Raw genomic sequence first — 26,314 nt, forward strand, 5'->3', positions numbered from 1 at the left:
GTATCCTAGAATGACAGTGCTTCTGAGCTCAGCACAACAATTGTTCGAGCCAGCCCAACTCCTTCACAGGAACATGTAGCTGAAAATCTGGAACTCTCCTGTCAAAGGAGTAGAAAAGAAGCACTGCCTACTGTTGACTGGAAATCAAAGGAGCACCAACTTGCAGGGCTTCAAGGAAAGCTTGATCTACTGGATCAAGAGCCATCCAAAGAAGGTTTTCCAGAGAATGGAAAGTATTTTGCATCTACTTGTGCAACTGTAGCAGCAAACCATAAAGAGCCAGACCAGCCCAAATCAGCTGTATTGGGTCAGGGCTGTGTCTTTCAGCCACGTTCTGTTAACGCTGCCAGCCAAGAAGCATGGCAGGATCAAGCAAGCAAAGCACAAAGACCAGGACTGTCATCCTTGAATGTATTACCCATATATCCTGGGTTAAGCACCTACATGCCATTCAAGCAGAACTCAGCTAGTGAACAACATGTTCCTCTTCCAAGCTTTAAATCCCATGTCACTGCCTCGGAGAGTCAGACAATTCCTCCTCCTGTTCCCACACTGCTTACAGGATGTTCTCTTGCAATGACTCCATTTGCACAGCAGCACCTGGGAAGTACACTAGCTACTGGCAGTACACTTCTGTCTCAGTGTCATGGATCAGCAGGTTTTGGTCTTCCAGCAGGACTTCCTTGTTCGGGTATCCCAGCAGGGCACGTTGAGAATCCCTTGATGGCAGGAATTCCTTTGTGTCCCAGTCTTGGTCCCAGCTCTCTGGGTGCACCTTTGCTTTGCAATCCACACTCTACTTCCAGGAACAAGAATATCTTAAACATAAATTCATGTCCTGTACAGCCTCTTGGAAGTAGCAGAAGTGAGTGGGAGTTGTCAAGCTCACCTGGTATCGGTAAGTGTTTTGAGAGTGTTTAAAACACAGCTGTGGACAAGAATGGCCACAGTGATGGTGCTAATGTTACAGTAAATGAAATTAATCTGGCCAAGTGGAGCTGCAATTAAATGATATTACTGATGATTCTTAGTTAGTTATCTTCTCTGAATTCCATGCCTGTTCTTGTAGTCTCTCTAATGCTCTTAAAAGGAATTTTTCATAAGCTTAGACTTAGTGGTTTTGTGTTTAAGGGATCTAGAAGTGGCTTTAAAAGGAGGAAGAGAAATTCTAGCTTCAGTTTAGGCCAGGCAAGGCAAGCCACGATCTGGCAATTCAGTTGTATTTTGTTTAGAGAGTAAGTGACATTTCTGTCTGATCCTAAATTGATATTAGCAGGCAGTCAGAGCAAAGAATCTGAGCAGAGTGGCAGGCTTAGCTCCTTTTTGGTTATGAAGGGAAAAGACAATCTGCCAAGTGTCCTCTCTACTTTCTGCTGTTTCTCAGTATCTTGACTGGGCACTAAACCTAAGCATTGCAGATTAGTGTGTCATTTTAAAGGCTTTTTCCTCATGTCCAACCTGAACCCCCCCCGATGCAGCTTCAGGCTGTGTCCTCTCATCCTCTCACTTCTTCCTGGGGAGAAGAGACTGACTCCCACTTCACTATACAATCTCCTTTGAGGTAGTTGTAGAGAGATGGGGTCTCTCTGCTTGGCCTCCTTTTCTCCAGAGTAAACAACCCCAGTTCCTTCAGACAATTGTCACAGTAATCATGCTCCAGACCCTTCTTGACCAGCTTTGTTGCCCTTCTCTGAATGCTCTGAAGCACCTCTATGTCCTTCTTGAATGAGGGGACCAACACTAAACCCAGTATTTGAGAAGTGGCCCCAGCAGCGCCAAGGAACAGAGACAATCATCTCTAGTCCTGCTGGCCACACGGTTTGTGATACAGGCCAGGATGCTGCTGGCCTTCTTGGCCGCTTGAGCACACTGCCTCATGTTCAGCCAACTGTTGACCAACACCCTCAGTTGCCTTTTCTTTGGGCAGCTTTCCAGTCACACTTTGCTAAGCCTGTGTCAGTATGAGATGTGCTATTTCCTTACCTTCTCTTATAGGTGACTCTAGAACTGCAGGTGAGATGCAGATTAGAAACATTTAATTGAGGTATCAGGCTTGTGGAAAACATTCTTATGTAGGCTGTAAGAGTCAAACATTTCCTTGTCATAATGAAGCATTTGTCAAAAGAGTTGCACTTGGCATGGTGCTGATTGGCTTCTGGGTACTTGGAAGCTCACAGGAGCATGTTTCTTTCCAAAGGACATGTAAAAGTACCAGAAGAATTGAAGTTCCCTAATGCCTGCTGTGTGGGAATTGCATCGCAGACGGTTCTTAGCATTTTTAATCCAACTAAGCAGTGGCTGCAGGTCAGCATTGGAATACTCAGTGTTTCACTTAATGGGGAAAAGGTAAGAGTTTGGTTTTATTTTTCAAGTAAAATTACATTAATGATGCTGTAATCTTACAAGATATATGGAAAATTGGAGCTTTCTGTATAGATTTGTAATTTTTTCCCCATTTTATCATGAATTTGCACAAAAGTAGTGCTGCTGCTGCTGGGCCACTGCATATACTCCAACAAGAGAGGTAAGTGCTATGTGGTGAGGCTGACTTGTAGAATCCTTGTGTGCATAAAGTGTGGTAGAGTCGAGTTCACTGCTTATTTGTTCCCCCTTTTTTATATGCCAGAAAAGTCAGCCCTAGCAAAGAAAGCATCCACACCAAGGACTGATACTGCTGAAATGTTTTGTGCTGCTTGCTCCCATTCCTCTTCAAGTCAGGAGGTCCTGAGTGACAAAAAATGAGAGCTGTTTGGAGCAGGTTGCAAATTAGATGGGTTCTTCTATGGGATTTAGGTAGCTTGTAGGCCACAGTGAGTGGCCTGCAAGTCATGAGACTCGTTCTTCAGATTCTTCACCAGCTTTGTTGCCTTTCTCTGGACATGCAACCAGCTTTGTTGCCTTTCTCTGGACGTACCCTGCCACATCCACACAGAACCCCAGAATGCTAGGGGTTGGAAGGGACCTCTGGAGAGCGAGACCGACCTCCCTGCCTGAGCAGGATCACCTAGCACACGTCACTTCAACGTTTGTCTTGCAGCAAAGAGTCCAAAACCCAACACAGTGGCTGAGCTGTGGTCTCACCAGTGGCAAGTGCAGAGAGAGAGTCACTTCCTTAGTCCTGCTGGCCACATTGTTTCTGACACAAGCCAGGATGCTGTTGGCCTTTGTCAAGATGGTCCTTATTGTACCCCTCCTTGGATATTATTTTTCCCAGCACCTGCAGCAATGTCTTTCCTCTTTAATAGCCACCAGAGCACAATTCTGTGTGTTTGTGTACAGCTCTTTATGACACTTAACCATGTCTTACACATTCTTGTAGTCACATGTTAGCAGGAAGCTCTTGTGCAGCTCTTCAGAGTTAGATTCTGCTATACCAGGAGGTGGTGTGTTGTTTTCTTTTTAATGCAATGACTTTATAGTTGAAAGCCTCATTTACAATTGTTTCCATGGATCCATATGTACATTTAGTTTGTCCACTGCCCAATATATTTGAAAATCAAAGATTTTTGAGTCAACTCCGAGGTGCACTGAACATGACTTGGAGTCTGTCTCTCCTGCTTGAATATATCTATGAATGCATGGAGAGAGACAAAGGCCTGTGGTGGTAGGATGAGGGGCAGTGGCTTCAAGCTAGAGAAGAGCTGATTTAGTTTGGATGCTAGGAATAGGTTGTTTACCATGAGGGTGGTGGAACACTGGAACAGATTGCTCAAGGAGGTGGTTGGGGTCCTATCCCTGGAGATAATCTATTTTCACAACAGAAGCTTTAAAGGTTCTTGCCCTAAAATTTACTGGCATTCCATTACTACTCTCTCATGTCTCTTCCTCCTGTCTTTGATGGCAGAAAGCACCAAATAGAGTTGGCTTTGTTCAGTTATTTTGGTGCTGTTCTTTCTCAGAAATCAAGGTTTTACTTACGAATTCATTTTCAACCGCAGCATTACAGAATGCACTGGATTGGAAGGCATCTCTAAAGGTCATCTGGTCCAACACCCCTTCAGTGAGCTGTTCCATTCTCAACTAGATCAGGTTGCTCAGAGCTATGTTGAACTTGGCTTTCAGTGTCTTCACAGATGGGGCCTCCACCACCTCCCTGGGCAGCCTAAATATACCCGACTCTAATCCCACTGCGAATCTTACACTGGCTGCTGGAAAGAAACCTCATCTTTGGGCTGAGTTACCTAATTCTTTTAATTGAAATAAATAACCTGGTTTTGTTTGTCTGATTTTTAATCTTTTTCATTTTGATTTTTACAGCTGAGGGGGGGTGAAAGTGAGACATCAACTTACAAGTGCTATAATGAGGATTGAACAAAAACACGGACAAGATATCCATGTTGAATAGTGGTGCCAGCTAATTGTGGTGTTTTGAAATAAACTCCCCTTTGGCAAATGGATGCTGAGAATGACAGAGATTTTGTTTTTCCAGATGGATCCTGAGAAGTATCAATGCCTGGTTTTCAAGAACAAAGCCATTGTAGGACCCTATTCTACCCATGATGTGAAAATACTTTTCTTGCCCTGTCATCCAGGGATCTTTCAGTGTATCCTCAATGTTTCCTCCTGGCCAGTTTCTGCAGATGCCAAGACAATCATTCAGGCAGAAGCTTTGGCCAGTAGGGTAGTTCTGACAGCAGTTGCTGAAACCCCTGATTTAGAAGTAAGTAGCTGCTTAATTTTTTTTCTGGTGTTGGAATTTTGCCATTGGTAGAGTGAGACTGGAGAAGAATAGGAATGCAAGTTTGTTCAAGAGAACCTGGAATTTTTGGTGTTTGGAGTGGGAAGGGAATATGGGAAAGTGTTTAATAAGCTTACAACTACCTGGGAAGTTTTAGCACCTACCTGGAAATGAAGATTTCTATCTGAAAAGAACAAATTAAAAGCAATTACTTATTCATTACTGGAAGCATGGATGAGATCTTAAACATGTAATTCTTTCCAAGGATCTGCTATGTTGGATCCTGTTGAGCATTAAAATGTAATAAACCTCATTTGTTTCTGTTTCTAATGATTGCTTTAGCTTTTACATCAAATGGGCTTTTAATTGGGTTCTTTTTGCTTTCAGCTTCTTTATGGCTGTAGAGAATAATTTTCTTCTTTTGGACTAATTAAAAAGGAAAAGTAACCAGATGTGTAAAATGCTTTGCCTTGTGTCTCACCATGAAGAACAAACGTGGCAGACAGTGTGGCATGAAGCATTAAAGCTGACTTCATGTACTCCTAAATTTAAGGTTATGGACAGGCAGAAATGGGCTTGATGGCACATTTGGAGGTGTCTGAACATAATTGTCTGTGGCATTGCTGAGAACAGTAAAATTTCCAGTTGGTAACCACAGCTGGTAATTGGTTTCCATTTTAAGGTGGTCTGTTAACTTACTTTGGGTTAAGTGTATGTTTTAAGTTAATAAAATTCTAGTTGACTGCAGATGGCTGGAAATAATTTTGAATGCTGTTTCCACAGGTTCTAATTTATAATGTGCTTTTAATAAGTAGTTTGGCAAAAAAAATCATTCTCCTTGGTATGTAGGTTGTTCAAACTTGCTTCATATTGGAATTGAAAGGAAACCCTATGCTTTATCTCTGAATGTCTTGTTACATCCCTGAGACTGGAAAAAGGACCAACAGAATAAAAAAAAAATGTATTTTACAGATTCACAGAATTCAGGTTCATTTTGCTCCAGATCTATGACACTCAAGTGTTTTTATGCTCACAAAAAGTAACTCCTTAGTGATTCTTTTGGATTTGACTCACTTAAATAACATTTTAACTACCTAAACCTTACATTTCTTACTTGCTAGCAATAGCAACAGTTTAAATTTGTTTGTATTTTAACTAGCAAAAATAATTTGATTTTTATACTAGTTGGATAAATATTGCACCAAAGATTGGCTTGATTTGGGTTTTGTACTTGATAGATACATACTGCACCAAAGATTGGCTTGATTTGTTTTTTGTATTTGATAGATACATACTGCACCAAAGATTGGCTTGATTTGGTTTTTGTACTTGATGGATACATACTGCACCAAAGATTGGCTTGATTTGGTTTTTGTACTTGATAGATACATACTGCACCAAAGATTGGCTTGATGTGGTTTTTGTACTTGATAGATACATACTGCACCAAAGATTGGCTTGATTTGGGTTTTGTACTTGATAGATACATACTGCACCAAAGATGGGCTTGATTTGGGTTTTGTACTTGATGGATACATACTGCACCAAAGATTGGCTTAATGAAGGTCAAATATGTGGGAGAGAACCTGTTGGGTGTAAAGCCTTTTGATACCTTAGGGAATATGTTTCTTACCCCTTCTAGAAGGTGTGTAGTGATGTGAATGTGGCATTAAGAGAGTGGAACAGGTAAACATCATTACTTTGCTGATGATTTTGTTGGGAGTGTGTTTTAGAGGTTTTCATCCCTTAGAAATTTTGCTTTGCTTTAAAACCAGGTGGAAACAGGCCAAAAAGGAATTCTGGATTTTGGTGATTTGACTTTTGGCAGCTGGAAGGCTCTTCCACTAAAACTGGTGAACAAAACCCATGCTTTTGTGCCTCTTCGACTCATCATTAATGCAGTAAGTACAGGAAACTTCCTCTATGTGAGAGTTAACCTCTTGTGGTGCTGAATTTTTAATACCAGAAGGTTTTATGTTCTGTGCCATTATGAATGTTGTCTGGACACTACATGCCTAAGTCTGATTTTTTTTTTTTGGTTACTCAGGATATAAATTTATTGCAAAATAGTGGTCTGGGTCTGCTCTAATGGTATGTCCTGGTTCAACCTCAGCTGGCAAGTCAGTGTTGGGAAACCACTTGCTTACTCTCTCCTGTGGGAAGGGGAAGAGAACTTGGGGGGGAAACAAAAAAGTAAAGCTTGTGAATTGAGATGAAGACAGTTGAACAGAACAGAAAAGGGAAGAAGAATAGAATATATTAAAACAAGTGATGCACAATATGATTTGCTTACTGATGCCTCAGCCAATCTTAGCATTGTGGTGCCCCCAGTTCACATACTTGGTGTTATGTTATGTGGTATGGAGTAGCTCTTTGGTCATTTGGGGTCACCTGTCCTTACTGTGTCCTGTCCTGTCCTGTCTCCATGTGCACTCTCAGCCTCTGCTGAGAGAAGCTGAGAGGTTCTTGATTTAGTACACAAACTGCTTAGCAACAACTGGAAAACATGCATGTGTTAACACTATTTTCACACTAAATCCAAACCTCAGCTTTGTACCAGCTTCTAGGAAGAAAATCAACTGTATTCCAGCCTAAGGAGAGACAGAATACCACCAGAAGTGCTTCTGGAATGTTTATGGTCTTTGGAGTTTTGTGGGGGTATCTTTTAGTTAGGTTTTTTGTTTGTGTTGTTTTTACAGCCAGTGGCTCTGCCTGATTTTTTAGCACTGGGCAGCAGAGAGCAAAAGCGTTGTCTCGCTTAAACTTTCCCTCTCAGAAGCTGTAGAGCTATTCTCTTCTTCAGATGGAAGAGCTGACTATTCAAACAAGCAGCAGAGTTTAGCATATTCATAGAATCACAGAGAGGCCTGGGTTGGAAGGGACCTGCAAAGGTCATCTAGTCCAACCCTCTCTGCAGGCACTACATGTGATTGCTCACAGCCTTGTCAAGCATCTCCAGGCATGGGGCCCCAACCACCTCCTTGGGCAACCTGTTGCAGTGTTCCGCTGCCCTCATGGTAAAGAACTTGTTCCTAACATCCGATCTAGATCTGCTCTTCTCTAGTTTGAAGCCATTGCCTTTGGACCTATCACTGCAGGCCTTTGTAAACAGTCTCTCTCCATTCTTCTTGTAGGCCCCCTTCAGGTAATGGAAGGTGTCTCACATCCTCTGCAGGGGCAAGAGCGGGGCTCTTCTATCAGTTTCTTCTATCAGAAGCAATAGCTTCTATTATAGGCTGCAAAGTGCTCCTCACTGCATCTCTGTGGCAGTGCAGGTTCTGGGGTTTTAGATAGGTTGGTTGCTCTTCTGGGCTGGTTTTCTTGTTTTCTTATGTGGGAGATAAGAAAGGACTTGCCTGAAATTCAGATGGATCAGGTCATCTTGATGACTGCTGAGGTTTGGTCTTGAATGCTTAAAAGAGCCTGTTCCAGCTCCTTTTACTGTCCAAAAGGGGGTCTGATTGTTTTTGGAAGGTTGTTTGCACTGCTGCATACCTACAGGCTAATCTTGAATGGCTCAAAACTTGCCTTGTGTTTCTCAGCAGTATTGTTAGTGTCAATAAGATTTAATCCTTCCCATACTTGATTTCTTTTTCAGAATGCAGTAGCTTGGAGTTGCTTCACATTTTCCAAGGAGCCAGTCTCAGCTTCCAATGAGCAATCACTCCAGACAGATGCCATTTCTCAGACAGCAGCTCCATCAGTTGTAAATCATGTGATACATGCAAGCTATGATGGGCAAGTGAGTAGTTTGCAGCTTTCTGAACTGGTGGTTCTAAATATCTGAGCTCACAGTAATGATTTTTGGGGCATTTACCTACTTAGCAGTGCAGTTCTGTTGCTAGTTGGGTTTGTGTTTCAATTTTGTTCTTTATTTCGCTTCAGTAATACCATCCCATAAGATGAGTCAACCAATTTCTTTTTCAGGATCCTGAAGCTTTAACAGTTTGGGTTCTATTCCATGCACCTAAGAAACAAATTTCTTGTTCAGGTATAGCAATTTGATTTTTTTAATTTCAACTGAAACAAGTTTTACTTTGCAGCTGTTCCTGCAATTCTAACAAATGTGAAATGAAACCTTCCGGCTTTGATTTATGTATCTTAATGTTTTGGGTGTCACATTCAGCTTTGGAAACTGAAGGAGGCAGAATACTTCTGTGTCTTAATCTTTTAGATGTCAACAGGGGCATTTATGCTTCAATATCCAACTGTCCAGTGTGGTTATTTGCTGCAAGATGTTTGACATCTGCTTTATTTCCTTTACTGAGGGAATGAAATCATCACTTGAAGTATTCCACTAATTGCAAAATGGATAAGAAATATGAAGAAACCTCTTGAGTTTTTCTGTCTTCCTGAAGAGTGAATAATGCACATCTCTCCTAGCTAGCTTGTGATGGATTTTTTGATTGCTTTAGGGGCAACTTTAGCCACATTTAAGATAGAACTGTGAAACTCTCAGATAAGGTTCTGCAAGACTTGATTTAAAAGAGAAAAAACAAAGTGTTACCAGGGTGGTGAGAGATCTTCTGTATTATCCTCACAACATTAATGTATGAAGATGGGACAGTAGCTCAAGTGAGGCATGCATCCACAGGAGTGGCCCTTGCTGCTAGCTTGCTTGTCTTACTCATGGAACTGTTCCTAGGTTCCTTGGGTCCAGCAGATGTGTTCTTGGCAAGTGTTGATGTGGAGCTGGACAGTCCTGGACCCAGCAGCGTGCTTAAAAGTGTCCCTCTCCGAGCAAGAGCTGGGACAGCCAAGATACATGCTCCAAGAACCCTACAGGTTTGCATGTCTTTACAAAATATGTTTCACTAATTGAAATCACAGAATGTTCTGGGCTGGAAAGTGCCCAGACCTCTACTCTCACCCTTCTTCAGTGAGTAGGGTCATCTTCAATTGGATAGAGCTGTTCAGCTTGGGGAAGATAAGGCTTCAGGGAGACCTTATTGTGGCCTTGCAGTACTTAAAGGGGCTGATAATAAAAATGGGGACAACCTTTTTTAGCAGGGTCAGCTGGGACAGGACAAGGGATGATGGTTTTAAGCTACTACAGGGAGATTTATATTTGGTAGAAGGAAGACTTCTTTTTACAGTGAGGATGATGAAACACTTGCCCAGGTTGCCTAGAAAAGTGGTAGAAGCCCCATCCCTAGAATCATTCCAGATGAAGTAGATGGGGTTCTGAGCAACCTGATCTAGTTGAAGATGTCCCTGCTGACTGCACTGGGTGTTGGATGAGATGACCTTTAAAGGTCTATTGGAACCTAAAGCATTGTATGATCAGGTTGCTGCTAATGGTTTGTCTCTCATGGTCTAGTACTTTTGTAATGCTGGTTTTTATTCTGTATGGTTTTATCTGTCTACAGCTACCTGAAGGGAAGTTGTAGCCACGTGGGGGTTGGTCTCTTCTCCCAGGCAATCAGCAACAGAACAAGGAGACACAGTCTCAAGTTGTGCCAGGGGAGGCCTAGGCTGGATGTTAGGAGGAAGTTGTTGGCAGAGAGAGTGATTGGCATTGGAATGAGCTGCCCAGGGAGGTGGTGGAGTCACCATCCCTGGAGGTGTTGAAGAAAAGCCTGGTTGGGGCACTTAGTGCCATGGTCTAGTTGACTGGCTAGGGCTGGGTGCTAGGTTGGACTGGCTGATCTTGGAGGTCTCTTCCAACCTGGTTGATTCTATGATGCTCTCCATACATCCATCCATCTCCACTTGTTCCAGGCAATGTGTCTGTCTGCCAGGGTGGGTTCTACAGCCAAGCAGCGGCTGCCCTTGAAAAATGCTGGAAACATTGGTGTACATTTGAAAATCAAGGTAGGTTGGCTTCTCTCTCTTGAAATGGTGAGGTTTCTGCTGCTATGGCTCTATTGAAACTGGATTTTTATAAAGAGGTTTTTACTATAGTGTAATAAATATATAGAAGTAGAGTAATGGAGTACGGAGCCAAGTGGAATATTACCACTGGCAAACATCTTCTTTTCTAGCAGAGCTATGTTTTCAGTCAACATCTTGCAGTTTCAATCACGAGATGAGCTCTCTTCAGATCTGCCATCTCTTGGATTTTCTTGAGAGTCCATGGAAAGTGTGCACCAGATGGAAAGCACATTTGAATCCAGCCTTTCCAAGTCTGTGGAAGAAGCAGTTGGACCTTTCACATTTCTAAAAGAACCCTATAACTGAGGGTGATCACACCATCATTTCTTTCATGAAGTAGGGGCCATGGGAATAAGATGAATGACTAATAGCACAAATGCCACTTTTCTGTGATGATATTGGGTAGTACCTGATACAGATTGGTACCACCGTTGACACCAGGAATGCTGCTTCGTCAGTGCTTTACCTTTGCCATGTTGTACTTCCTTGAAGTTCTTCAAGCTTTTGTGGCCCATTTGCTGTCCTAGGTGCAGCTGATGTCTTAAGAAGCTTCTGTTAGAGGTATCTGTAAGAGACTGTCCATCTTTAGAGGAGTTTAATTAGTGCAGGATTATGGGAAAGTTGTGAAGGTGTCAGGTGTATTTGAACTGCCTGAACTCTGTGTACAGCAGATGTAAATTGTATTTCATCTTGTAATGCTCCCTTTAAATACATAATCTACCTTCTCTTTTGCCCTTGTCTGCCTCCAGATATCAGATGGGGACAGCTGCTTTGGGGTTCTACCTGAGGGTCTTTTCCTTCTTCCTGGAGAAGAGCAAGAAGTGGTTGTCCTTTTTGTTCCCAATGATGTCAGGACTATAGAAAGGTAACAGAACTGATTTTATGCTGAGAGCTACTTTTGACCTTAAGGGCATGAACAAATGACAAGTTTTACTCACTTTTCACAGGGGAAACCTTCTGCTTGTTTTCATGGGAGGTCCTCAGTCATTACAAAGTAACTTTTTGCTGGGGTTCACCTGTCCTGTGCATTATCTACCTCTTGCTGTGCGTAGCTTAGGGAGTAGCTAATATTTCCTGGTGTTCTGAGGCGGCTTTAGCCTAGATAAACTAAGTCCCCTTCACAGGATTCTTCTTTCTGAAGTACAGCAAAGCTTTAAAATGCTGATCTTCACAAGCTGCTTGAGTTGCTTCCCCCTTCTTCACCTGCTAAGGGAAACGTTATTCCTGTTTTCTCATATAAAAACACTCAGGCACAGACAGGCTCAGAGGTAGTAATTGGTTTTGGCTGCTATAATTGCATAAGAGTTCAGCTGTTCTGATACAGATATGATGTTCCTTCTGCAGATAAAAGCATTCATGTTTTTGTACAGGCTTGATTAGTTCAAGTGATCATTCTGATACCATATAAGAGTTTTTTTGACAATGCTGGGTGTCTGACTCCTTTCTCCTGAGTAGCTTTTCCTCTTTGTTCTCCCATTTCTGCTATAGTAATGCAAGAACACCCAAAAGACATTCAGCTTAACTAAGGCCTACCCAGTGCATTGAACAATGAGAAGTTCTGTTCTCATGATGCTAATGGATAGGCATGGCAAAGAGATTTATCTTTGCCTTCCTGTGGCTTTATACATAACTGCTTAGCCTTTGGGCTCAGGGTACTCAGCAGGGTTAGAAACTCTGCAGTCTACTTGGCAAATGCTGCTGAAAGACTGATAAACTGAAGCAGTAACAAGACATTGTGTGCCCTCTGGGATGCAAGGCTCTGTCAGTAGACAGCACATATATTCAGTGACAGCTGGACTGAAGATTCCTGAGTCCTGGTTCCAAGTGGGTCTGTGCTATAAAAGATGCTTCAGCCTGATTGCCTTCTGCCTTTTTTTCTTCCTTTTTTGCTTTGTTTTATTTTTCTGACTGATTGTTTTCTGTCATTCCCTATATTGTTGGTTAGATATTTCCAATCTCTAGTTTCTTCTCTGTATACTTCAGCCTTTTGTTTTACTTCTCTGTTGGCATCTGTCTCCTTAGTGAGACAGCACTTTCCGAGTTCTTCTGTTGTTTTTGATGGGGATTTGCTGTTGGTTTCTAGTTTCTTGTACTTACTGTGCCAGTGTAGGTCCAGTGTTCCTGTGCAATGTTAGCCCACGTCTTTTTGCTTCGTTATTTGAATGTGTGCCTGCTGCTTTCACTCATCCGCCTGAAGGTGGCAATAGGCATCTGTGCTATGCTTATGGCCTCTAAGGTAGAGACTGTATCGTGAAAAGCCAGCTGCAGGTGACTGATTCCTTATCTGTGGGCTCATGAGTCCTTCCTCGCAGCAGTCTCAGGAAATGAGATAAAGACAGCCTGGAGAAGTGGGCTGAGGAGTGTTTCATGAGGTTCAATAAGGCTAAGTGCAAGGGTGATCTTTGATATCACTACAGGCTGGGACATGATGAAATTGAGAGCAGCCCTGCAGAAAAGGACTTGAGGGTGCTGGTGGATGAGAAGCTGGACGTGAGCCAGCTATGAGGACTTGTAGCCTGGAAGGCAAATTGCATCCAGGGCTGCATCAAAATAGATGTGGTCAGCAGAGGGGCAGAGATGATTCTGCCACTCTGCTCTGGAAAGGTCTTGCCTGGAGTACTCTCTCTAGTGCTGGGATCCTCAGCACGAGAGGTACATGGACCTGCTGGAATGAGTCCAGAGGAGGGCCACAGTGATGGTCAGAGGGCTGGAACCTATAAAGACAGGCTGAAAGAATCGGGGCTGTTCAGCCCAGAGAAGAGAAGGTTTTGGAGAGACCTAATAACTACATTTCAGTTTCTGAAGGGGATCTACAGGAAGGCTGGGGAAGGACTATTTAGAAGGCCTTGTGGTAATAGGATGAGGAGCAATGGTTTGAATCTGGAGCAGGGAAGATTTCAGTTGGACATTAGGAGGAAGTTCTTTACAAAGAGAGTGGTGAAATACTGGAACATGTCACCCAGGGATGTGGTTGAGGCCCTTACCCTGGTGACATTCAAAGTCAGGTTCACTGTGGTCCTAGGCAGCCTCATATAGTTGGAGGTGTCCCTGCTGACTGCAAGGGCATTGGACAAGGTGACTTTGAGGGTCCCTTCCAACCCAATGCAATCTGTAAGGCTGTGAAAAAACTCTTGAACACTTGGAACACTGCTGTGGTTAACAGGACTCAGAGTGAAATTTTGGTGCTTCTGAGTATCTCACACCTGTTAATCTGTACAGAGCCAGCCAGACTTTCTCTTCCATACTAGTCTGTCAAAATAATCACAAGTTACCATGGACAAAAGCCAATTTCTTAAGATTTAGTTACTGAAATACTTGTCTGAACCATTTCCAGATGAAATACTTCAGAAGGTTGGTTGAGGTGCACGTGGCATATGTCTCTGCAGCCCGAAAGAGTGAAATTTCTATGCCTAACCCTGACCTTCATCATAAAGTATTTGTATTTTCCCCTTGAGTTACTTTTGAAAGGCCTATGCATGTATTTTTTTTTCCACTTAGGTTTTGTTTTCAGCAGTGACTCTTGTTCTGTGGTGGGATTTACATTTGTTTGTTTGTTTTCCAAGTTCTTTGACAGTCCTTGTGCTGCCCTCCGGACCTCAGTACGAAGTGGTGCTGAAAGGTGAGGTGGTGTCTGAGAGAAACAGACCTGTTCCTACAGCTGTTGGTGACTGCTCAAACATCCCACCCATTCTCTCCAACAAGCAGTTCGTTGCCTGGGGAGGAGTACCCCTTGGAACATCAGTGTAAGTATAAGCTGGGCAGCTCTTCACCTAGAATATCACCCTGAGTTTAAAAGTGAACTGTGTTTGTATCCATATCCAATAACAATTTCTGATAGCTGTGTTCCTGTTCTACCATTTTATTAAGGTAGTGTATTTCTAACATGGTCCTTTGGGCTGGTTTGTGTTTGAGAGTTACTTTCACTTCCCTGCTATTACCCTTTTGCCTTCTGTTCCTCCTGAAAAATAGTTTTGATGCACCACTAGGTTTGGGAAGCTGAAATGAGTTTTAGAACTATTGTTCCAACAGAGTACAAACCAATATCTGCTACTGGAAAAGGGGGAGAGGCTTTGATTTCTCTCTACTCCTCTTTGATTCTAACTGTCTGGTCCTTCCTCTGTCTTTGTTTTTACCAATTTTAGGCTTTGTCAGATCTAGGGTGCTAGGTGAATGGTTGGACTTTATCTCAAAGGTCTTAAACCTGAATGATTCTGTGACTGTTTTTGACTTGTTAAAATGGCAAAGGCACTCATGCTCTTGGCTTGAAGAAGTTTCCTTTCTCTGTGGGTGAAGGCTCTGAAATACCATAAGGCTGATCAATGTCAGGATATGTCATGAGACAGCAATGTGTCCTTGTGGCCAAGAAGGTCAATGGGATCCTGAGGTTTATGGAGAAGAGTGTGTCCAGCAGATCAAGGGAGGTTCTCCTTCCCCTCTACTCTGCCCTGGGGTGATCAAGGCTAAAGACAGTAATGAGGATGAGGTCTCATCTGGAGAGGGTCCAGCAGAGGTCTATGAGGACAGTTAGGGGACTGGAGGGCAGGCCTTATGAGGAGAGGCTGAGGGACCTGGAGCTTTTTAGTCAGGAGAAGAGAAGATTGAGAGGGGATTTAATGAATGTTTACAAATATCTGAGGGCTGGGGGTCAGGATGGGAGGGACAGGTTCTGCTCCCTTGCTCCCTGTGATAGGACAAGGAGCAATGGATGTAAATTGCAGCACAAGAGGTTGCAGCTCAACACAAGGGGGAGCTTCTTTACTGTAAGGGTCACAGGGCACTGGAACAGGCTCCTCAGAGAAGTTGTGGAGTCTCCTTCTCTGGAGACTTTCAAAGCCTGTCTGGATGCATTCCTCTGTGATTTGTGCTAGATTGTGTGGCCCTGCTCTGGCAGGGAGTTGGACTTGATGATTTCCTTGGGTCCTTTCCAACCCCTGACATCCTGTGATCCTATTAGAGAGGAGAAAAATGGCTTTTTGGTCAACCTAGTGCTGCCAAATGACCATAATGTCCTGTGTAGCACTAGCATGTTTAAAAAGTACCTGAAAAGGAAGAGTTTATTTTAGTTCTTTACAATTGGTCAAGTGAGTCAGGGCCAGACTACTCAAGTTTCTGCATCATCAAGTGGCACTGGATAATCCAATTAAAACTGTGTCTCAAAGAGAATTGTAGTTTTAAGGGACACAAGGACTGCTTGCTTTAAAAGTTCAAGCTGTTGAGTACAATATTTGACCTTGAGAAAAGCTGTGTATGTATTTTGGGGTTGTTTTGCTCTGGGTGTAATGGTATTGTAAGGTCTGGAAGTTGGAAAATACAGACATGACTTTCTAGTTAACCTATTTTGTTGTTCTAAGAGGTGGAGATTGAACCATGGCTCTCTTGTTTCTGTGGTTTCCATGACTAAATATAAGCAGTCAATTTCTATTTGCTGTATTTTCTAGCCAGCAGAAGTTAGCTTTAAGAAATGACTCTCCAACTGTGACCCAGCATTTAAGGCTCTTGATAAGAGGCCAGGATCAAGACTGCTTTCAGGTAACTGTTATCCATTTCTTCAGTGTTTATGGCAGTAATAAGGGTATATTTATGATAAAAGTGGCTTTGCTCTGAAGTGTTGTTCCTTTCTAAATGTCAGTGAGTATTTGCTCCCAGGTGGCCAAAATGGACATGGCAGCAGAGCTTAAGCTATGCTAGAAATCTGAAGAAGAGCTGAAACAAGGAGTACTGCAGCTCACTTGATAGCACTGTGAGCTGCTGTAGCACCAGACAGTCAGTACTGGGTGAAGTGGCCCTTCTTGCAGGAGGGATTTCAGAGCTCCCTCCAAAGAACTCTGTCTGTGTGAGGAAGGGAGACAAGAAAAGCTGGAATTAGCCTTTAGGAATTACCATAACTAGAGGGCTTTTTTGTTACATAATTGTGGCCGTTTGAGTTACATTTTGTGCTCAGACGTAGGTGAGCATTCCAGGGATAGGCCATATAATGGCAACAGTGGATAAGTTGCTATCATTTCATTGGAGCATCAAGAGCTGTATGTCTAGAAGCACAGCTTGTTCTTTCCCCTTGCTGGCTTCTGCTGCTTGAGCTGTGCAGGCACTGCCTGCTATCTTTGCCCGCTGCTGTTCTGGCTGCTGCTGCTTTGCTGCTGCTTGACCCCTTCCCCATCTCCCTTAAGGTTATTCTATTTTTCTCTAGTCCTTTATTTCTCTTTATACTGTTATACTTTAAGAAATACTATTTCATCTTTCCCTGACTTGCCAAAAATACCCCATGTTGTGGTGAGTTTATTCTACCGGCGGAGGGATCCACCCTAACCCTGGACAATAGGTCCACTTCCTCCCCATCTCAAATGTTCAGAGTTGATATCTAAAATTTTAAACTGAAGGAAAAATGCTGTAGTGGTTTTGTGTTCAGTCTTGCCATATTATAGATTGTGGGCAAAAGAACTGGTCTAAGATGGAGTCTGCCAAAAAATGATAGCAGCAGGAGCAATACATGTGGCATGTGGGTTCTTTGCAGTAATAGGACAAGGGGCAGCAAGTACAAACTAGAACCCAGGAGGCTTTGCTTGAATTGAAGGAGCAACTTCTTTGAGGGTGATGGAGCACTGAAACAGGCTATCCAGAGAGATTGTGGGGTCTCTTTTTGTGGGCCTTTCTGGACATGTTGCTCTGCAGCCTCACCTAGGAGAAACTGCTTTAACATGGGGGTTGACTTAGATGATCTCCAGAGGTCTTTTCCAACCCTTCCCATTCTGTTATTCTGCAAACTGAGGGGGTCGTTGTGCCAATATGAAGTATCTTGACCTTGATCTTTTTTGCTGTGTATTAAACATTGCAACTTTAAAAACACATTCACTGCCAACTGAAGTTCATCCAGATTTTGAAGAACTTAACCTGGAGTTCCTGGCGAATCAAATCTCACTGCTCTGTGTTCCTCCTATTGTAGTCACTCACTTGTGCTGTCTGCTTTTTATAGCTGAAAAGTATATTTGGATCAGAAGAGCGCTCAACTATTAACTGGGAACTCAAAATTCGTCCCAAAGAAGATGCTGACATATATTTGATGTTCACACCTACTCGAACAACTTGCTGCTTTGCCAAGCTGGAAATCAAACAGCTGGGGATCCGATCTCAGCCAGGAATTAAGTTCACTGTAAGAGGCCCAGGCTAACTTCTAATTTAAGTATATATATCTTGTCATAATTCTTAAACACCTAGCACTGAAAAGCTGTTCCTGTTGGAAAGCTGAACCTTCTCAAGATGTAGTCTATAGATCTGTATACCTGTTAAAGGTTATTTGGGCACTGAATTTTACAGTTTGAATGTTAGTCTCAGTTTTCATGCACTTTTTTCCCCCTTAGTGCAGGAAGATTTTCATGTACTGTTTCAGAAGTAGCCCAAGATTTCAAGGCTGGAGAACCTCTCCTGCAAGGAAAGATGTGGTTGTTGAGCCTGGAGAAGAGAAGACTCCCAGGAAACCTTTCAGTACTTCAAGGGGCCTATGACAAAGATAGTGATAACCTTTTTAGCAAGGCCTGTTCTGACAAGACAAGGGTCAGTGGCTTTAAAAGAGGAGAGATGTAGACTAGATGGAAGGAAGAAGTTTTTTTTTATGCTGGCACAGGCTGCTTAGAGATGTGGTAGAAGCCCCATCCCTGGAGACATTCCAAGTCAGGCTGGACAGGGACAGCAGTGCTTGATTGCTGGACTGGCTGCATATAGATGGAAAGCCAAAGGAAAACAGATTTGGTACAGCTGCACAATGAAATGGATTTTAAACTGAGTCCTGAAGCTGTGTATTTGACAGTGCCTGCAAGGCAGATATTTGAACTCTGAAACTTCAGTTGTGTGAGGTTTAACAAGTTCTTCACAGAGAGAGTTATTTGCCATTGGAATGGCCCCTGGATGAGGCACTTATTGCCATGGTCTAGTTGATTGGATAGGGCTAGGTGATAGGTTGGACTGGATGATCTTGGTGGAGGTCTCTTCTAACCTGGTTGATTGGTTCTATGAGCAACATGATGTAGTTGAAGATGTCCCTCCTCAGTACAGGGGTGTTGGACTAGATGACCTTTAAAGGTCCCTTCCAACCTAAAGCACTCTATGAGTTTAACTCTAGAACTGTTAATCAATCTGAATTTATCTTCAGTGTTCAGTAAAACTTGAAACAAGCTGAATAAACTTCAGCTTTTCTATTTCTTGCACAGTCTTTTCAGTTCACATTTTAAGTATTTTCATTTGTCTTTCTGTCAGTCTTTTATTTAGTTTACCACAGTTAGGAAGAAATTTTAGGAGGAGTTTTTCTTCTATTTGAGGTACTGGATTTGTTTAATGACTTGAATCTTTTTCTCCCTCAGATACCACTCTCTGGATACGGAGGAACAAGCAATGTAACTTTAGAAAACATCAAGAAATTCCCTGATAACTACGTGCTAGACCTGAATGAATCATTGCCTTCCAAAATAAAGAAGGCTTCCTTGCATGTGAGAAACACAGGTTCTCGGGCTGCCTATGTTAGAGCAGTGTGCTTTGAAAACCTAGGGGCAGGAGGAATTATGGATCCTCAGGTGTTGAATGTATCTCCAGACAAGTTTGTAGTAAGAGAAGGAACACATGAAGTAAGTAAAAATACCTGTTTCTGAGCAGATGTTTTGAACTTGAACAAAAATCAATGTGATCACTGAGAATGTGCCTGACAAGTTACTTATCCTCACTTAACTTGTGTTTAATCCTCTTTCACTTATGTTGCAGTAATTGATCTTGCTTTAAACGTGGGTCCTAACAAGATACTTTCTGTGTTGCCTGTTTGTTTTACCAGGTAGTTACTGTAACATGGAATCCAGTGGAAGAGGGCTCCCAAAGATTATTGTTGGCAGCAGTGTGTTTTTTCTGGGGAGATGAAGTTTCTAGGCAGCAGTACTGTAGGTAAGATGTTGTTGTCACAGAAACAGGTTTAATAAAAGAGTTACAGCCAGAGGTGAATGCTGCCATGACTATGTTTTTAATGTACTTTCATAAAGAGTGGGAACAAACCAAAAGGCACAGTAATAAGACAAGGAACAACGAATACAAACTGGAACGTAGAAAGTTCCACCTCAACATGAGGAGAAACTTACTTCACAGTGAGGGTGATGGAGGACTGGAACAGGCTGCCCGGGGGGGTTGTGGAGTCTCCTCTCCTGGAGGCTTTCCAAACCCTTCTGGGTGCATTCCAGCGTGAACTACTCTAGGGGATCCTGCTTTTGGCAGGGGAGTTTGACTTGATCTCTGGAGGTCTCTTCCAACCTCTGTGGTTGGTATGATATGGAGAGATCTAGTAAGTCTTGCACGTGGTAGGTTGTTAGGGGTTTGGGTTGCTTATTTGTGGCTGTGTTTTTATGCTGGAGCATCAATCCTAACTAAGAATTTTACTTTCTTTTTACATCCTTGAATTTGAGTGCATTGGGTTTGGAGGAGGAGTTTTGTGTTTTCGTATCAGATGAGACTTGTGTTCTTGCTTGGTGTTTTCCTTTTCATTGTGTATGTAGATTTAATTGGTGAAGAAAGGCTCATGAGAAGAGTAGTACTGAAATTCAGTACTGTCAAGTGTTGAACTAGACTTGTATCTTCAGTAGGAAGGTGAGACAAGGTCCCTTCCAACTGCTGCCATTCAGGCTCCAGACATTGGGATGGCTTTTGGTTCCTGAGCATGGTGGTTGAGTTCATTGTTTCTTGGTGGGAGTTTCTCTGAAGTCTCCCTTGATAATTTGTGAGAGATGATTGCTTTGGAAATGACAGAGTGCTGTAAGCCAGTCAAATCCCATTCTGGCTTCATGGTGCACGAGAACAAGATGATGATATGGGATTTAGGGGCAGGGGTGTGAAATGAGCATTCTACTTAGTCTACCTGCCTGTGCCTCAGGTTCTTGACTCCAAAAATGTAAGCAGTCAGCAGCCTGTTAAGTAGCTTAGACCTGAGGATTAGTAGTACTGAGGTATTCTTTCCACTTCAACAGCTCTGACCCTATCTGAATACCAGGTTCCTTCTTACTGACCTGTAGCTTCCCAGTCTTCCCAGGACTGTTTAAATCTTGATGCCTCCCAGTATGTCCTGCCCTGTTGGGAGTCATGCTCCTTGGCTCCATGTTCCTGCTGTTGGCTGGCACCTGCTGCCTTTGTCATAGACCAGACCATTTTTACCCTCAAAAGGCTTTCACTTTTGACCAAAAATAGCATTCTCCTACTTCTTGTGGTGACTGAGACATCACTCAGATGCTTGAGGTACTTATGAAAAGTCTAGGTGGGTGTTAACTGACAGCACGAGCAAGTATCTTGGCAGAACAGGCGTCCAGGAGCCACTGTTTCAGTAGTTCCTTTCACTGTGCAGCAACAGAGCAGGAATGGCTGTGGCAATTTCAAGATGGGAAGAGGACTGCAGGTATAAAGGAATGCTCACAGATTTGAGCTTGGTGTATCTGAGAAAACATCAAGAAGAAATTCTGCTGGATTCTTAGCAGTTTAATCAGTCTTCTCAAACTGTTGTTTCCAATACTTTCTGGTAATGTGTAATGACTCTTGTTTCATGTTCTCTCTAACAGATATAGGAATTGTGAATCTGAAGTAGAAAAGCACATCATTGCAGAACAGAGCCTATTAAGAGATGTTGTATTTGATGAAGAATTTCAGGGGGAGCAGCTTGTGACAGAAGGTAAGCTTGTGACTTGTTATAAGGCAAACCCACTACTTGGTTTGGGGTTGAAAAAAAAAGTGCTTTTAGGCTCAAACCTTAGTTACTTCTCCACTGTTTCTGTTTTGGTCACTACAGAAGCCAACATTCTCAGTTTGGCCAGATGTAATGGCAAGGTTTCCTAGGGTAGGGGGAAGCTACAGGGGTTGTTTCTTTAAGAAGCTGCTAGAAGCTTTCTCCATGTCTGATAGAGCCAGTGTCAGCTGCCTCCAAGAGAGAGCTGCTGGCCAAGTCCAAGGCTGCCAGTGATGCTGGCAGTGCCTCTGGGGTAACATATTGAAGAAGGGGAAAAAAGTTGATGTGCAACAACAGGTGGGTTAGAGGACTGAGAATGTGAGAGAGACAGCTCTGCAGACACCAGAGGCAGTGATGGAGGAAGAGGTGCTCCAGCTGCTGGAGCAGAGAGTGCGCTGAAGCCTGTGGTGAAGGCCCTGGTGAGGCAGGCTGTGCCCTGCAGCCCTTGGCAGTTGACAGTGGGGTAAGTATTTGACTGCAGCTCATGGAAGACTCTGTTGGAACTGGTAGATGCCTGAAGGAGGCTGTGGCCCTGCGGAGAGCCGGTTCTGGAGTAGGCTTCTGGCAGGTTCTGTACCCCTGTGGAGAGAGGAGCCAATGCTAGAGCAGATTTGCTGCCAGCACTCATGAGCCTGCTGAGGACCTGTGCTGGAGCAATCTGTTCCTGAGGGACTGCACCCTGCAGAAGGCACCCACACTGGAGTAGCTTGTGAAGAACTGCAGCCTGTGGGAAAGACTTGTGATGGAGAAACCCATGGAGGACCATCTCTTGTGGAGAGGCACCTCACAGCAAAGCAGGGGAAGAGTGTGTGGAGTCCTCCCTCTCAGGAAGGAGTAACAGAAACATGCTATGAGCTGACCACAACTCCTATTTGCTGTCCCTTGGCATGGATGGTGAGGAGGAGGCAGAGAAGTTAAAGCCTTTGTTCTGTCTATTCAGTGTGAAATGGCACTAAGAAAGGAGAAGCCTTTGATTTGTTAACCATTCTGATGAAACAATTTCACTATTTTGTTAATTTTACTGTGACACTGCTGACTTTTTGGGTACTTGCAGGTATAATGACTGAAATACTGAACAGATGGATAGACAAAGAATTTTCCTAAGTTGAATCTTTCTGCCAGGCCTTGGGTACATTTTGGGCTGTTTTGGCAGTCTAAAAAAAAGCAGAACTTAACTTCACTTTGGTGCAGAATCAGATTAGTTTATGGCAGCTGTATAAAGGTGGAAAACAGCTATTTAATAATTAACAAGTGGACATTGATGTGTGCTTAGCTCTATATGCTACGTCTCCTTAACACAGGTTTAGGCCTGACAACCGAACGTGTAGTAGGTAATGTTTTGAGGGATCTGGGATATCTTAACTAGATCTGTGTTCTAAATCTCTATTGTGTAATCTCTCAGTGTTAGAGATGTTTTTTTCTTACTAGAAGTGCTCTCTTATTCTAATTTTCAGTGTGTGATATCCCACGGAAGACAAACCATGTGCACCTCTTCTACGGGAGCATGCGAAGGAGCGTGCTTTGTGTCTTGGGGTATTGCATGTCTGATCTGGATGTACTTCAGCAGGCTTTTGAGTGTTCCTTGGATCTGGACAGGTGATGTAGCTAGAAAGTTAACTGTGAAATTCTAAGTGAAGTCCATCTCCTTTCATTGAAACCCTCAGTGTCAGTGATGAAAATGGATTTCCTTTTGTAAAAGGTTAACCTTCCTTGGGGGAGTGGTCTTGACCCTGACCCCAGGTCGTCCCTGACTCTTCTCCGGGGGTGGATCTTGAACCTGACCCCAGGTGTAGTGTTTTGCCCACTCCCACTTCATGTCTATCCCCTTATAAAAACAGAGGAACTTCCTGTTTTGTTCTCCCTTGCCCTGCCTCCCTGCCTGACAGCACCACCCTCCTGTTTTTACTGCTCTCTGTTCTACCACATGGCCATCAGTCCACGAGGTGGACAAAATTCCATTACCATAAATCTGGTTGTGTGTATATATATATTTTGTATCTTGTTTTCCCTTTCCTATATCTCTTTGTAACTTCCCTACCTCAAATACCTTTTATTTGTTGTTCAAGTTTTCTTTTCTAACTTCCAAATGGAAGTAAGACTATTTATGTGGGTGTATTTTACCTTTTGCCCTCTACATCTAATTCCTATTCTTTGAAAAAGGGGGAGAGAGGGAAAGGCATCCTATAAATTGTTATTGGCTCTATTAACTATATTTGAGTCTCTGGGAAATTTAAACTAGAAATGAGACACCTTTGTAAGGCCTAATTCTCTAATGAGGATGGTTCCAATTAATATCTAGGTGGCTTTCTTCTCTAATGAGGATGGCTCCAATTAATATCTAGGTGGCTTTTCTCAGTGTTTTTCTCTAGATAGCCAGTTTAAACTCTTCTCATGGCTTCTGAACTGTTTCCTCATGTGACACCATTAACTTCTATCTGCAACCTCCTGTCATCTGAAGAGACTGGGTGGTTTTTCCATAGGCACTCCCAAGGAGCATCTGGTTTTGTAGTCCTAATAGAACTGTAGCCATTTCATGCCTTGCAATGAATTTTTGATGTCTGGAATGAATTTTTAATGTCTGGGATGGAAATAGAGATATATTGTAGAGGCTTTGTGGCATTTTCCTTGTCCAGACCATATGGCAGTATGTGCTAAAGCCAATCCCAAACTCACCATGCTCTCAATTGAAGTGGTCCATTACTGTGAGGATTTCTTTGGAAACCTGATTGAGACCTGGTCTTTAAAATCATGGAATCATAGAGAGTTTCATGATGGAAGTAACCTTTAAAAGTCTTCTCCACCCAAAATGATTCTATGATTCTGTAAAAATGCTGGCTCATGCTGAACTGTTTTCTTAATAATGGACAATTTTGAAGTGAATTGAAGGCCCACATGGAAAACTTTGTATTTCAGTATTAAATTGTGAGAAATACTCAGAGTAGGTTGTTAGAATTACTCAACAGTTGCAATAAAAATTACTGATGTTGAATGCAATCTTATTTTCAGTGTTGAGGATGCTGTCAGACGTATCAATGCAAGTTTGGATGTTCTTCCTGTTAAAGGACCTCAGGTTCCTCCACTCCCTGTGAAAACTGATGAACTGGTTCAGAATAAATTGGACACTCGAGAGCCTTGGACTGTTGAACCTGAGTGCTTGACTTTGGCATCTCCTTCTATTAGTAAGTGTCTTTTGAAGATAATGAATACACTCACACTGATATTAAAGTAACCATACTGTGTACTGTGTGATTAGGCAGTGTGGCTCAGCTGCTGCAGTAGCTTTACATCTGAACAGTAAACTCGGTTTGAATGTGGTTGTCAAGGGGCTACTACTAGGCTGGTCCACTAAGTTAACAGATGCTCCCTATGAGCCCTTTCCCCTCCCCAAAGGGAAGAGAAAGGGAATAAGGGGGAGAGGCTGGTGAATGGGAAAAGAAAACCAAAGCAACTTGAGTGAGAATCATGACACTGAAGTAAAATAGCTGCTACTAGATAGAAACCAATATTGAAGCCAATGGCAATGATGTCCTCATTATTACCAGTGCTGTGTGCAGCCACTGGGAAAGTCCCAGACTGGACTTTGTGGCAGATGGGAATCTGATTCAGGAGTTGGATTCAGGAACAGTGATTAGGATTTAAGACAGAAGACACAGGATCCTCCTTGGACTCCAGCCATTGGAGAAGGGGATTTTCCCCTGGTGATCCCTCAGCTTTATACTGAGTGTGATATCCATAGGATAAAATCCCATTTTTGGTCAGTTGAGCATCACTTGAGCTGTCTGCTCCTCCCCTGAGGTGCCTGCTCTTACTTACTGCATTCAAAGGTAGAGCACAAGATTTAGCATTGACTTTGGCAAGGTCTGGGCTGTAAACCTGTAACTCTCCCTATTAGCATTCTCACTGCTAGAAGCATCTCCTGTCTGCAAACATGCCCTGAATTTCATGAAGTGCTCTCACTGAGCAAAGGCTGAGCTGAGAAATAACAGCATTGACCAGAATTAGTTCTGGTCTAGTTCAAACCAGGTCAATGGGTTTGGTTGAACTGTCAGAGCTAGTGTGCTCACTACATGATATGCACATATGTGCACACATTATATGCATTGCATACCTATGAAGATGTTAAGGCATTGTGGAGGTAAAAATGGGGCAGAAAAGGCTTTATCTTAATTGATGCAGCTTGGAACCTTGAGCACTCCTGTGAGTTTTTGTACATGTTGGCTTTTTATAGCTTTTGTTTGTTGTTTTGGTTTCCAATCTTACAGGTGGAGCAACAGATACTGGACATGTACAAATTGTCAACAACTCTAAGAGGACATTGCCATTTGAGCTTACGTGGCCAGTTCGCTGTCTTACTGTAACCCCACAGCATGGAGTTGTTGATCCAGAGTAAGTTTCCCTCCACATGTTCCTTCAGGTGTTGACACTGTGGTGAGGTTTTGGAGGAGTTTCTTTGTAGTTAGTTTAAGAATTTAGTTCATTTAGGAATTATAGTTTTGAGAAAATTCTGCTTTGTTTAAACAGTTAAAATATTTAGTTCTAAGGTGTAGTCTCTTTGCCATCTCACTTGTATATTTTAGGACCTTATCCTTTCATAGTTCTCTATGCTGGGAATATTCTCCTGTCACCTGCAAAGTCACTTGGAGGCCAAGAGGTTTTTTGTCCCTGGAAATACTGTTATAGTTGCAGTTTTCCAGGAGCTGCATAGTCATCAAAGCTGAAGCTTTATACATCTCCTGTCTCAGTTATTCTTTTGGTTGTTGTTTGTGGGTTTTTTTGTTGGTTTGTTTCTGTTTGTTTTGTTGTTGTGGAAAATTTACCTATGAGTTCAAAGCAAAAAAGATTTCCTCCCCCAAACCAACCAACCAATGCCCAAAGGACAGTTGTTATAGAATGCTTCTCTTCTGGAGACTTAGGCTTTCCTTTTGTGAATGTGCTGCTATCCATCACAATTTGTTTGTGGAGTTCTTTATTATTGAAACAAAACTGGTGTTAGCCACTCAACCTTTTGCTTCTTAATGCCTATAGGT

The 26,314-nt window shown here is 42.7% G+C and overlaps 1 protein-coding gene across 2 annotated transcripts in view; it reads left to right on the forward strand.

Moving 5' to 3' along the window:
• Positions 1-26,314, forward strand: part of CEP192 (centrosomal protein 192) — an 80,839-nt gene that overhangs the window by 27,580 nt on the left and 26,945 nt on the right. For both annotated transcript variants that reach the window (XM_064150267.1, XM_064150268.1), the window contains 18 exons: positions 10-898; positions 2,198-2,346; positions 4,430-4,660; positions 6,454-6,579; positions 8,277-8,420; positions 8,606-8,669; positions 9,324-9,463; positions 10,400-10,492; positions 11,302-11,417; positions 14,116-14,295; positions 15,991-16,081; positions 17,523-17,699; positions 18,904-19,164; positions 19,365-19,471; positions 21,124-21,233; positions 22,742-22,883; positions 24,294-24,466; positions 25,550-25,673. In XM_064150267.1, the coding sequence (XP_064006337.1) occupies positions 10-898; positions 2,198-2,346; positions 4,430-4,660; positions 6,454-6,579; positions 8,277-8,420; positions 8,606-8,669; positions 9,324-9,463; positions 10,400-10,492; positions 11,302-11,417; positions 14,116-14,295; positions 15,991-16,081; positions 17,523-17,699; positions 18,904-19,164; positions 19,365-19,471; positions 21,124-21,233; positions 22,742-22,883; positions 24,294-24,466; positions 25,550-25,673 (3,317 nt within the window). The remainder of the gene's footprint in view (positions 1-9; positions 899-2,197; positions 2,347-4,429; positions 4,661-6,453; positions 6,580-8,276; positions 8,421-8,605; positions 8,670-9,323; positions 9,464-10,399; positions 10,493-11,301; positions 11,418-14,115; positions 14,296-15,990; positions 16,082-17,522; positions 17,700-18,903; positions 19,165-19,364; positions 19,472-21,123; positions 21,234-22,741; positions 22,884-24,293; positions 24,467-25,549; positions 25,674-26,314) is intronic.

Source organism: Pogoniulus pusillus, chromosome 10, assembly GCF_015220805.1.
Source record: "Pogoniulus pusillus isolate bPogPus1 chromosome 10, bPogPus1.pri, whole genome shotgun sequence".
Classification (NCBI taxonomy): Eukaryota; Metazoa; Chordata; class Aves; order Piciformes; family Lybiidae; genus Pogoniulus; species Pogoniulus pusillus.